This window comes from Lathyrus oleraceus, chromosome 5 (genome assembly GCF_024323335.1).
Source record: "Lathyrus oleraceus cultivar Zhongwan6 chromosome 5, CAAS_Psat_ZW6_1.0, whole genome shotgun sequence".
Lineage (NCBI taxonomy): Eukaryota > Viridiplantae > Streptophyta > Magnoliopsida > Fabales > Fabaceae > Lathyrus > Lathyrus oleraceus.
The window spans coordinates 36,358,318-36,372,898 of NC_066583.1; the positions used below are offsets into that span (position 1 = coordinate 36,358,318).

The 14,581-nt window shown below is 34.3% G+C and overlaps 1 protein-coding gene across 1 annotated transcript; it reads right to left on the reverse strand.

Annotated features, from left to right (window-relative positions):
* Positions 1–4,442: 4,442 nt before the first annotated feature.
* LOC127087419 (agamous-like MADS-box protein AP3) lies at positions 4,443–13,135 on the reverse strand. The gene is made up of 7 exons (XM_051028311.1): positions 12,829–13,135; positions 12,676–12,742; positions 12,536–12,597; positions 12,352–12,451; positions 5,058–5,099; positions 4,917–4,961; positions 4,443–4,840 (listed from the first exon to the last, which is right to left on the reverse strand). Exons 1-7 carry the CDS (start codon positions 13,014–13,016, stop codon positions 4,643–4,645), a joined length of 702 nt encoding a protein of 233 aa, XP_050884268.1. The 5' UTR covers positions 13,017–13,135; the 3' UTR covers positions 4,443–4,642.
* Between the last annotated feature and the right edge of the window lie 1,446 nt (positions 13,136–14,581).

Genomic DNA, 14,581 nt, shown 5'->3' on the forward strand with positions numbered 1-14,581 from the left:
CTTTGTATAACGTACCTCCCGAACCTAAGAATCTAAATTAAGGTCTTTCCTGTTCTTTTCCACCTTTCCTTATGGGATAAAAGAAAAGTCGGTGGCGACTCTTGCTAACCGCGACATTGCGATTAAAAATCCATTAAAGTCCAGTTCACCGTATGACAGTAAGGTACGGTGTACTTGAGTAGAATACGAAATATGGTAAGGTACCATGGGCTTAAGTGATTTTGGGCATATTATAAGGTATGGGCCAAAATACACTTAAGTGGGTCTTTTAGCTTGAAGCCCACACAAGTGGTTCTATAAATAGAACCCTTATGCAGAAGCATTTATTACGGTTGCATTATTTTCGTTTTCTCTCTCTCTCTCTCTCTCTCTCTCTCTCTCACTCAAAGCCTTCATTCGTACCAGCTAGCACTGGGATTGAAGGAATCCGTTCGTGTGAACTGAGTAGAGACGTTGTCATCGTTCAACGTTCGTGATCGCTTCGTGGATCTGCATAAAAGGTTTTGATCGTCACAAGAGATCTGCACCAAAGGTTTCAATCGTCACAAGAGGTAAATATTCAATCACTGATCATGACCATTCGTAAGGATCTCTAAAGGAGAAAATTTTAATTTCCGCTGCGTTTTGGACCGCAATTCTCCTTCAGTAATCAGTGGAAAATCAAACAAATTTCCCATTGTCATTTACTTTTGTTTTTCAATTTTGTCAAACTCCACTTTAAGGATTTTTACATCCTTGTACACATCTCATATGTACAAAATTTTACAATCAATAAAATTCAGTCATTATTCAGTTACTTCTTTTTTGTTTTCCCGCATTTTGTTTTCAAAATAACTGCCAATCTTGATTTCATAATGATATAAAACTTTAAGAATAATAAAAGCTAAAATAAAAATAAACACTATATACATTGCTTCGATCATTGAAGGCTCCCTAGTGGACGACCAATAGTCTATAGTAAGCACTTACCGCATAAGCCCGTAACTGCTCGGTTGGACCAAGCACCCGTTCTCCCCAAGTAGAGCCAAATGGTACTCCTCAACCAGCATAATTTCCCCCAACAGCGGTAGTAACCAGAAACTTTTCCTTGCAGGTTCTCTGGTGTGGATACCGACGAGCCGAAGTCTACCATTCCCCTGAGGAAAACCCCACCTTGCTACCTAATATTTCGCATTGCATATGCATTATGAACAACCAATCGTACATTGCATACGTCATGCATATCAAGCATTACTCATTGCAGATGATCTATCTCCCCAGCGGAATATTTCAGTAAATTTCCAGCAGGACAAACCAGCGAGTTTACTTGCTTCTCCTCACACAACTTCCTCTTCAACAGGAAAATTTTCGGACATTTCTATATTTAATCCTCTTCTACCTCGAACACCCGAAAAGGCAAGCTAATATAATTCGCACCTTTAGGTTTAAGATGATTAAATAGGGGCAACTATAATACCCCAAAATTTACCCTCTCTTTCTTACCTTTTGCTTTACATCATTTGCATACACGGAATCATATCATGCATCATCATAACCATTGTATTTGGTCATTGGCTCACAAGCATGACCACATTCTTGGTTTAACTTAACATTAGGGTTTTTACTTTGATTCACTTATCAACTAACTAAAGCATCATGAGAATTGTTACTTGTTTGTTCCTTTGTTTATGCAGGTAATCATGCCTCAATTCAAGACTAAACAATGGTCATTTTGGTCTAGAAATATGAAAGTGTGGTTCATTGGTTCAAGAGTGGTTCATGTGTTTATTTCCATGCCATTTCATCCAATTTCTAAGCCACCCTCAAGATCATTCAAGCCTTAATCAATTTCTCTTTAAGGGATGCTTATTCCATCGTCATTTTTGGCTTGTGATGCAATAAAACTTCAAGTTTCCATAAGTTGACACTACTTGTTTGACCTAATTTATAAGAATGGCTCACTTTGGTCCAAAGCCCATAACTCCTTCAATTTTCAACCAATTGACAAGCCTATTTGATCAAAATGTCACTAAGTAGCTCCTCTACAACTTTTCTTCAAGGATCAAGCGTCAGTTCAACCTTTAAGGACCTCAACTTTGGAAGGGGGTAAGTTGCCAAACTAGGACAAACCTTTGTCATGACCCCCACTTGGCAGTCATGCCATTTTTAGCTTAAGTACTCTTTTGACACCATTCCTTTTGCATCTTATTAAGCTTATGACAAAGATCATTTGGCCAAAGTTTGGTTCAAAATGCACAAGGGAATCAAAAGTTATGGTGTCATGAACTTGGGACCTTAAGATGCCCAAAATGTGCCAAGACTGTTTGACCAAATACCTCCCCCCCGCCTAACCGACTTCCTTACCCATTTTTATGTCCCCCCTTGGGTTTTATTGATATTTCCCTTATTTATTTTGGGATAAATAAAGTTCGGTGACGACTCTGTTGTATGTTCGATCATGCGACACGATCAAGTACATTCCCGTCTAGTTTCAGTTAAGTTGTCTTTTGAGCATATTTTGAGGTTATCTTTTGAGCATATTTTGAGGTTGTCTTTTGAGCACATTCTCACTCTCAGCTTATCTCTTAATGTATGTATATAAGAGATGAGAAATCAAATCCCACAAACTCTAAGTTTATTCTTGACTTTAACACCTCCAAAAACCTTGATCAAAGATTAATCAAGACACCAACAATGTCGCTTCAATTTACATGTTGTTGCTACTTCCTTGCATGACCTTTTTGTCTCAAGGATTTCACCCGTCTGAATTAATCTCATGTGCACACTTGTTGAACCCAATATTTGTGAACACGATCCACCATTCTATGTTACTCCTTTGCACGATACACCTAGTCCTAAGACTTTCACTCGATCAGATCCGAAGTGCACAATCTTGTCCAAAACCTTCAAACCCTAAAGATATTAAAGGAAAACCTCACCTCAATTTTCTTATTTGAATCCCTCAAAGATCTCAACCCAATATTCTCGGTACAACAAACCTAATTGGATGTTATCAATCCTAATCTATATGGCACCTAATCAAAAAATGATTATGTGTAGTTTGATTGTGTGTACACATAGATTGAATTGAAGATAATGAGATACTTTGAAATCCTAGATTCATGTAGGTTTTACTCACTCTAGAAACATTCCTGGAGAATGATATATATATAAGGAATGAAAACAAATACAAATTTTCAAAAAAATTAATCAATAGGTCGACCTATACGAGTCATGTGTCGACCAGTTGGAAGCATGTGTCGACTTGAAGACTCGACACATGAGACATAAGCTACAAACTTTAATATTGCAGCATACATGTCGATTTATACCATCTATGTGTCGACCTGTAGTTTATAAAAATCATCTATAGGCCGACCTGCAATCTTATGTGTCGACTTGTAGTTTAAAAAAATCATCTATAGGCCGACCTGCAATCGTATGTGTCGATCTGTAATGAGGATTTTTCACTTAAGGCCAATTTTTTCATGCTTAACACAATATTTTGATGCACAAATATTTTCCAGACCATTTCCAACAAATTTGGTATGCTTCCTAATATAAAAACGCTAAAATACACGGCTAAACATCATTCAAAATATATCTAAACAGAGGATGCACTCACATTAGTAAGATTATTTGAGATGAAAAAAAAGATCCATTTAAAATCAATTATGTGTTTAAAAATATAATATACAGCTCAGTTGAATTGTAAAATATCATAGCATAGTTATATTGATATTGTAGTCACTTTAGTTAGGGTAAAAATATCTCAATATTTGGGGACTAGACCTAAGTTCGAGTTAAGGGAAATGGATTGTCTCATGCGTATTGCATTCAGGCCTCTATCATGCACCTAATCCAAGAACCAACAAATCTTAAATAAAAAGAATTAAAAAATATAAGTTGTCATGAAAGCCAATCAACAATGGTTATCATGGCAGAATGGATAGATGAGAGACACAGTAAGAAAAGATCCTAATTCGGTGTTAAGGGGATGAACCAACATAAACTAAATGTGTTTAATTTCTCTTTCCTTATCTTTTTTTCTTTTCGTATTTGTAATTGACTTAAATTTCATTTGAACAAACTTAAAAAAATTTAAATCAGACAACATAATTTAAATCTCCATTTTCGTGTTTTTCTTCCCCTTTAAAGAAAAAAAAACCCAAATTTAAGAAACTTTCTTAAAGTCTAAAAGATTTTGGGCCCCATAAATACTTGCTCATCAGTGAACAACAATCTTAAACATCCCTCCAATAATCTTGAAAATTGATTAATTACACCCTACGAATCCCAACAATTTTCTGATGACACCATAATACAGTCCATATGACTCAATTTTACCATTTGGGATGAACCAAGTAAACCAAATCCATATCAGGTAATTGTTAAGCATGCTAATAAAAGCATACATCACATCATATCATTTCACATCTCTAATTAGGCCAAACAACATACAATTGAAAATATTTAATAATGAGTTACTTTGATCCAAACCACAAATTACATGGCAGAGGTTTTGATGGAAGATATTTGAGGTACACATAAATGAATTTAAAAACAGAATGTGTAAAACATATATATCATAAACAGTAGTAGTTGATAATATATATATAATTAATAATTTTTATTGTGGTATCCGTGTTATGAAAAAGTAGCACTAGAAAAGTAAAGGGTAAGTGGTGAGATCCGAAGCAGGTTGTTGTTGTCCAGTATTATGAGGGTTGTTAGCCGGATGAGTAGGCTGTAAGGTCAAGGCAAACATCCGAGGACCTAAATTTGAGAAACCAATGACAGACTCATAATCTGCTGCTCCACTTTCCATCATTTCAAAACGTCCATCTTCTGCTCTTGCATCCTTCAACAAATCAAATCAATCAAAAGTTTAGATTCTGTGCTGCTAGATTGTAGTAGAGGAGGAGAAGGATACATACCAAGTCACGCAGGAGTCTGTTGTGCACCTCCCTCTCATTATTAAACTAGAAGAAAATAACAGTAAGGAAATTTCAATCATAAAGAATCAAACTAACCAAGATTTAATAAGAAAAAAGATAGAGAAACATTTGAATTTATACCTTCTTCCTTTGAGTGTCAATCTGATTTGTTATCACCTTATACTGTCATCCATTGCCATAACAAACTCGTTAGTTAGTTAGTTATTATGGTATAATGTATAATAACTTCAAAATTTCTAAATAATGCAATACTACTATTTTCCTCTACGGTCAGTGTTTAAGAATTTCAAAGTTAATCTCTTAAAAAACAATATTTTAGTCTCATTAATTATTATTAAAATATCTTTTTATTTTTAATTCTTTAATATTTTTTGGCCAACCAATTCTTTACCGCAATTGTTCTAAGCATATCAGATGGTTTCAACCATTCTTATTATATAAATAGATAGAGATAGAGTTGATCATCAAAAATTGACTTTGTTCAGATCTAATAATAAAAATAGTAACGATTTTTAATGAAATGTTTTTTCATGATATTTTTTAGTTAATGTTTGATGGTTAATTAATGAGCAATAAAAATTAATAACATGTTCACAACCCTATAAATTATTAAACTTTTTTTTTGAACTTTATGACTAATTTTAATTGACATTACAAAAATTATTCACATTTTTAAAAGGTAAAATTAGTCTGGTCTAAAACACTACACTTGATTAGGGTTGAGTATAAGATTGTGGGTGAGTATTGATTGAGTAGTGATTAGTGGTCCTTTATATAATGTCGTTTGAACCTTCTAATTTCTGAGGAACTTAAATTTGTTGAAGATGTGAGTTCTAAAGAATATTCTTGCTTTAGTAATGGTTAAGTGAAGTGCGGATAATATAGATATATATTTTCGGATGCATCCCATTCACACAAATAATTCGTTATTGAGTCAAACCATTATTCTATGTCAAAAATAATACGAAAATGCATCTATGTATAACTTACAAAAATGCACATTCGGACTAATATACGTTTTTAATAAAAAAATGCACAAATCTATTCTCCTTCCTCATTTCTCTTTTACTCTCTCAAACTCTCAAACCCTCTCAAAATCCCAAAGTCTTTCAAACTCTCTCAACTAACTTCCCACTTTTTACTTTCAACATCCAATCAATCAAATAGATCAACATCAAACTCACATTTAGTAAGTTTTTTATTTCTCTATACATTTTTTATTTCTCTATATATTTGTAGAAATTGAACATTAGGTTGTGTAACAGGTAATTTAGATAGGTTATTTCACTGAGCAATGTGTTTGATAGGTAGTTTAGATGAGCAATGTGTTTTGAGATTGTTGGATTTCCATGCATTTTTGTCATTTTTCATTTTTTTTAGTTGCAGGTTAATACAGAAATGCACTTCCGTATTCTTTCAGAATTTGTTTTCAAGAAATCCAGAAATGCATTTACATATTTGGTATGTATGCAGACGTTGCCTTGATTATTATTATGTTTCATCTAGGTTTAATTTTTCCTACAGTGTAATACTTGTGTGGTTTAAGTATAGGGATTATGGATGATAACCAAGCTAGATTGAGGCTCGGTAGAGTGTCGTAACATGCATTGGTTCGTAAGAAAAGAGTCTGACCCTCGTAAGCACCGATCAGTTCTAGTTTGTTTGATGCAAATGTGTTAACTTCCAGGGTTCATGCATCTCCCTCAGGATTTGTCTTCCCGGGGGAGGAAAATGTCACCTCCTGATGCCCTGAAAGCCCCACAGGTCCAGGTTGAGGCACCCTGGCTTGATGTCATTCCTGAGGGGTTTGGAGGAGGCTTGTACGACTTATCGCTGCTACCTATATATTTAGACCATGTTGCATGACATTTGTGGGATGGAGAGGTAAAATTCATTTGTATTTATTCTTTGAATTACATATGTTCTAATATTCAAAGTTTCTGACGATAATTTATTTTTCTGCATGACAATGATGCTTTAAAATGCATCAACCATGGTCGGAAGGTTACGAGGTTGCATAGGCCTCAAGAGAAGTGGTTTAACAATGTGATGCAGTTATCTAGGGTGCAAGACTTACATCACCAATTCGTCTTCCACATGGTGAGGTGTTCATCACATTGTACGATGTGTCATGTCTGTTGCATCTTCTGATCAAGGGAAGACTATTAGACCATAACAAAATTATCAAAGATGAGGCATAATAATGATGGTAACATATTTGGGAGTTGACTCAGGGGATTCCATAAGGGAGATAGAAGACACATGAGGATGTTATGCTAGATTTGGATTCTGTGAGAGGTTGTATGCACAACAACTAACAGCGACAAAGCCGACCGATGGTGATGATAAGAACGTTATGCAGCATATAACATATGCAGTGAGAGCATAACCGTTGTACTTGGTTGGCACACCCATATTTGTGGACAAGAGTGTTTATTACGCTGATATGGTTTACCTCAGATACTTTGTTGACATGGAGCATATTCATGAGTACAACCGGGGGCCGCTTGTTTGGTCTACCTATACTCCAAGTTAGTTGAAGGTTTTGTATGGAAGGTCAAATAGATGACATCTAGTTGCACACAGTTGACTGTAATATATTTTTGCATCCTTTACTGTTTTTGTACCATTTTCATATCACTTATGCTACGCCATTACTAATAATTCATATGCATCATTTTCAGGCATGGACCCTCCAGCATTTCCCACACATATTCGACTGGTCATATGTTGATATCTACACTAAGGATACGCCCAATGCTTATTCATTCATCCCGCTCAGAGGGAATCAGGAGACCCATATTTAACTTTTAGTCCCTCCAAAAATTTCCTTCAAAGAATGGTCCTCCTAAAAATTTTAATTTTAATTTTTGGTCCCTCTTGCCAAAATCGTCGTTAAAATTGCCACTAATTCAGTCACTAATTAAAAAACCGTCGCTAAAATTGTCGCTAAATCTGTTGCTAAGTTGTAAAAATCGCCTCTAAGTTGTAGAAATGACCAAAAGTTAAAATTAAAATTTTTAGAAGGACCATTCTTTAAAGGAAATTTTTGGAATGACTAAAAGTTAAATATGAGATATTTAGGAGGACTAAAAACATATTTAACACAATATTTTTGCATCCTTTACCGTGTTTGTACTATATTCATATCATTTGTGCTACGCCATTACTAATAATTCATATGTACCATTTTCAGGCATGAATCCTCCAGCATTTCCCACACATATCTTACTGGTCATATGTTGATACCTACACTAAGGAATTGTCCAATGCTTATTCATTCATCCCGCTCAAAAGAAATCAGGATACCGAGTCTTTCAGAGTGTATCTTGACCGCATATTAGCAGATGATATACACTTCCAGCCGTACCATGATTATCGTCTGACACGTCCCTTTGATGACATTTCCTTATACTCTGGATGATTGGCTTGTAGTCCGCTTTTGATGTGGATCCACATCTGCCTGAGCACGTCATGCCTCAATTTAGGTATATGTCGTTTGTTCCAAGAGACCCCTCATATTCTAATTCTCCTAATATGGTCCACAAAGATGTATATGACATGTATGATGATTTCCTAAATCATCTGGTACTGGATGAAACACAAGGTATTCCACCTCCTAGCGATTGGAGTTATGCATACATTTACATTCAATGGTATTTTAGAGTGTCACATCCTTATATGACACCTGAAGTTCCGGGATATCCACCTAGGATAACTCATCAATAGATACTAGAGGAGGAGTAAGATATGGAAGATCATTTTGTTAATGTGGTACCTGCATGTCGTCGTATTATGGATCTTGCACGAGTGGATATAGAAAGAGGAATCTCTCCGAAAGGCTCTCTTGGGAGGGATATTGTAGATGTCATTCTTATCGAGACACAAACGATACTGCAGTACATGAGGCACTATAGAAACAAGGGGGTACGACATGCGCAGTAGTATAGTATTTGTATTAGAGATACTATTATCGTTTGTAATTTATTTTAACTTTATTTTTGATTCAGGATTGATTCCTTTTTATATATGAAATTTTCATCTTACTTGATATGTTTATGGTTTAATTTTAAAAAAATTATTATGATAGTATAGTTATAATACATGGTCTATTACTTCGGTGTGTTTCTAAAAAAAAATCAAAATTTGTTGTTTAGGGTGAATACGAAAGTGTATATCCGTAATCTTCCACAAAGATGCATATTTGGATCCATTTATGTCAAATAAGGGTGTCTTAGTTAAGAATGCTTAGGGTGCGTATATGGTGAATACATAAGTGTACATCTGAATTATTTTCAAACAAAAAGAGAGATATGACTCATTTACGCATGTATTTGGTGTGAAATGGGTACGTTAGAAAATGCATTTTTGAATTTTTAAGAACATTTCAGATTTTCTTTAGGGTGTTTCTCCACCACTTAAGATGGAAGAAAAAATTCCCATCATTTATATGTGAATGAGAACCATGTTCGTGGTTCGGTGCCGATGTTTAGGTGTTAAGTCTTATGTACACTTTTATATTGTCTTTTGTATCAATGAAATAAGGAGAAAGATAAAAGAGTTAGGAGAAAAACAAAAGCTCTAGGAACCACGAAATCAACAACAGATCTAGGCTAGATCCTAGGAACCATAACCACCATCGACATACCAACACAATCTAGTGTAACTTAAGTCCACGCCCCTACAAAATTAGATGACACTCTTAAACTGCTATCGACTCAGGCAAAGAATAGGATTCGATAGCCCATTAGAAAAAGAACAAGAATAAGCTAACGACCTAGCAAGATACCATTTTTAAGCCAGAGGGATACACTTATCTTCCATGTCCTCATGAATAATCAACAAATCTATAAAGATGAAGTCTTTTCAATATTTTTAAGTAGTCCACACCACTGAATGTCAAATCATGATAAATCCACCTCTAATAGAACCTCCTAAGGAATAAAAAACCTCAAACACCGAGACATTATCTCCCAGTAAAACCACTACCCTTCCTAGCCATCGAAAGAAGCTATACCACATGTTTGCCGCCACACTGCAGGTGGAAAACAGGTGAGAGATAGACTCAACAGGCCCAACGCATAACCCACAAGAGAGACCAACCAAGTCAAGAATAACACGTCTCTTAAACAAAGTTTCCTTAGAGAGGATCTTATCTTATAGAGGTTTCCAATAGAACATATCCACTTTAGAAGAGACTTTAATACCTTAGATAGAAGACAAAGAAACACTCAACTCAGCAGATGAGGTGTTAGGCGAATACTGAGCATCAAACAAAGTAGTGTAGGAAGATGAAACAAAATATGTGTCACCCTCTCCGTAGAGCAAACACCAATTATTAAGATCCAAAGAAAGGATGGTTCTTTGGATAGTCAGAAAAAGGTCATTAACCAAATCCAACTCATTAGATACTGCACAACTTGCAGAATCCCTAAGAGCTCTAAGATTTTGAAGGGACTGTCTGATTCTCTAAAAAACACTGCATCAACCTTAAGAAAAAAACTTTTTTTTTGTCTTTAGAGTAGTCAAATATAATCTTAAATAACTGAAGGTTAAAATTTAACTAAGTTATAATCCATTTATGAAAATAAATGATTCATGAACACAAAAATGACACTCACGCCATTTTTTAAAGGTAAAATATTATTAATAATATAGGCAAAATAGTTTGGAGAAGTATAAACAAAAACAATAGGTATAATGAGTACCAAACTAAGAAAGCAAAAGTAATCCCAAAATCAACAAGGAGAAGAGAAGTAAAGGCCTGAGAAACACTGGCACACCAGAGCACCACCAACAAGAACTAGGTTAGAGCTCAGAGATTAGACCCACCTACATAAAAACCAGCTCATGTAGAAACACTAAAGAATCACTAAACACCAGAGGGACATACCAAAACTCTTGATCCGTTATTGGTTCAAACACATGATAAAGTTATGGAGCCAGTCAGAGAAGGAACACGAGTTCATAGAGGATTTATTAATGAAGCAATTTCAAGCCAATAAAATACTATGTTCCTCCACCTCTTTCATATTTGTTAACATGCTAGAAAAAAATCTTATTATTACGAGTTGACCAGATAGACGACACCACATCATGCCAGATCATAATAAACTTATCTCTAAACTTAGTCGTAGGACCTAAAGAAAAGAAATCACAAACAAAATCCTAGGCTCACGAAGAAGGGTCATATGCACCCAGAGCCACTTAAAGATCTTATACCATACAGACGAAGCAAAATTACGAGTACAAAACAGATGAGAGGATGACTCAATACAATTCTCACATAAAATACACAAAGTCCCATCCAAGTCAAAAATGAAATCTCGCATGAATGTGTTTTCCTTAATCGAAAATCTACCTCGCAGAAACTGCCAAGAAAAGACCACCACATTTGAGTAGATCCAACTCTCCCAAATCAAAGGCAAAAAAGGAAGAACACTGACACGATGGATCTTAGAGATAGGACTGAGTCCATATTGGACTCAATAAGCAAACACCACAAAGAAAACACCATCCATAGTATGTCTCCAAATTCATTTTTCATTCTTAAAAGAAAGTTGAACCTCTTAGAAAGTCAAGAAGAACTCAACAACCAAAGACTCTTCTCGAACGAAGAACAATCTCCTCCATCCGAGATTCGAGATCAATCTTCCATAATCCCACCTCCTGATCTCGCATAGGGGCCCATCCTAAATTTGAGAAATAGAAAAAAAATCTCTAAAATACTACCTAACCAAACCCACACCATATTGGATACATTTTTTTCTTTTTAATAGTTTATTTGCCTTGCCTCGAGTTCCATGCAACACCTAAATTACTTTGAAACAATTCAATTGTTACATAGGGCATTTGAAAAACCGTGTTAAAAGGATTAGAGTTTTATTCTTCATAGTTATAATTTAACTATATTTATACAATACATTATTTGTGGTTGGATCAAGATTTGACAATTTATATTTTATATTTTTTAATTTATAATTAAATTAAATAATAGATAATATAATTTTTTTTTGTCAAATCTACTTTATTAAAGATAAATAAATGAAATATTATGGATTAGAATATGGATCTCTCGATATCTTAATGTAACTATAAACTGAGCTGTATTAATCATATTAATCAGATTATAGGCAATATTATTTAGTAAAAAGAAGGCATTGCTTTGGTGACAACACACCGTAATATACTAGTAAGTTAACTATTTTTTAAAATTTCAACTAAATTCTATATACCTCTTGATCGAAAACTCAAGTAAGCCTCTATAACCTGTTCTATATTTTATTAATAATATTTTTAATAACACGTGTGTTATGAAATTTTCGATATATAATGTAAATCATCTAAAATCTAATTAATAAATCTTGATAATTATTTTTTCTTATAAATCGATATTTATATATAATCTTCTAACCTTACGCTCACGAATAGCCTTAGCAGCCTTGTCCATTTCTTCCTCAAGTAACCTCAGCTCTTCCATGCTCAGATCGTTCAAACAATCTCCCATCCTCTGCCTATACCACCACAAAACACATTATAAAAACACATGCATATATACATTGAGAAGAACAAGTTTAATCAATTTGTAATAAATATACCTAATCTCCTTGCGAAGATTCCTATTAACATCTTTCAGTTTCTTCAAATTCTCTTGCATATTCTAACCAACAAAACATAACAAAATCATTACATAAACAAATAAAAGAAAAAAAAGAGAAAAGATCTAGAGTATAACTACCTCATAATGAGAGTTCCATAGATCAATTCCAACAGTCATCTGATACTGATCGAAAAACTGCTTTGTCCTAAAAAAAAAGAAAAACAAGACAATAAATCTAGGATAAACAGTAGAGAAAAAAGGTAGCTAGGGTTAGAGAAAGAAACAACATACGAGACAGAAGGACTGATATACTCGTGAAGCTTGCCGGTGCTGGAAAACATAATAATAGAAACCTTAGCATCACAAAGAACAGTGAGTTCATTAGCCTTCTTGAAAAGACCATTCCTTCGTTTGGAATAAGTAACCTGTCGGTTTGTGGTGTTCTCTATTCTCTTGATCTGGATCTTTCCACGAGCCATATGGATGGATGGAAAACCTAGCTAGCAGGGTTTTCTTGTTTGCTTGCAATCAGAGACAAGGGAGGTAGAAAGATAAAGTTGTGCATTGCTTATAATGGTAAGCTCTTTGCCAAATTAGAGAAAGGCTTCGCAGGGTTTGTTATAAATGTTTTCGAAACGCCGTTTCATGTTGGGAGTGGGGACACTTGCTTTCCGTCTTACGACGTTAACATGTCGTTCATGTTTTCTCTTGACTGACTTGACCTAGCTAGATGGGGTTGGTTGATTTGTATATGAGTATTTTTAAGGTAACATGTAATTGCATTATGCAACGGTTTCTTTCTTTTCGGAGGATATTCAACCGGATCTCAAAATATTTTGTAGTGGAATTCTATGTCAATGGAAGGATTCTGATGGTGGGCATTACATGCATATCATTTTTCATATGAGGAAATAAAGATCAATAATAAAGACTTATACATTTTAAATATGATGTCCACCTTTTGCATATCACAAATGGCATTTTATTTATTTTAAAGTTCTATAGTTACGTTTAAAAATGGTCCATTGGATCATCATTTTTATTTTAAAGTCATTTAAGTCACATGGCTTATGTCCATTTGTATTTCTATTCCATCATTTACTTCATCCCATAACCATGTTCATTCATCCAACCTTATCATTATTATATAACAAAGTAAAATCAAGTTCAATTTCACATCATCTCATCATATTACCTCATTATCTTTGTCATGTTCACCATAACCAAATTAAATTAAAAAACAAAACAAATTTGTTTATTGCAGCATTATAACCATTCATCAATTTAGCAATGTTGCAACAAAAGTCATCCCATACATTATTCTCATTCCACAAAGGATATTTCTATGATCATACACACATTGATACCATCATTCATCATCATCAATATCATTTTCCATTATTACTCATACGCAAAATTGAAGAAAATAATAAATTGAATTGGAATACAATTTACTCTATTACAAATATCACAAGTTATTTGCTATCCTTCAGCATACACACCCACAACAACATTACATGAACTTCCATCGACATAAATATTCATACATAGACTTACATTTGGAAAAAAAAGAAGATGAAATGTAAACTTTTTTCAAAATGATAAAAAAGAGAAAATGAAAACAATTTGAACTTGAAGGAAGCACGAGTTGCCCACACCAAGCTACAGCCTCATGACCATGTCATCACACTGCACCCATGGCCATCAAATCCTCAAGTTTTTTTTTCACCCTCTCACACTTGTGCTCATCTTCAAATCAAGCTTTGTATCATTCCCTTACAGGTTCCTGTACCACCTCGTTTATCCTATTTAATTAATTGTGTAATTTTAATTAAATTGGTGATGTGTTGTAGAATTATTGTGTTTTATGAGTTTGTGGATAGATGGCCTAATAGGAGAGAGCACATCCTTAAGAAATAAAATGAGAGTTTTATTCAATTTTAATTGATTTAATTATTTAAATTGAAAAAAATAGAATTTGGGGTAGAAATTAGAAGTTAGTAGAAATTTTGGGTGTGAGAGTAATTAGCAAGAGACGATGGTA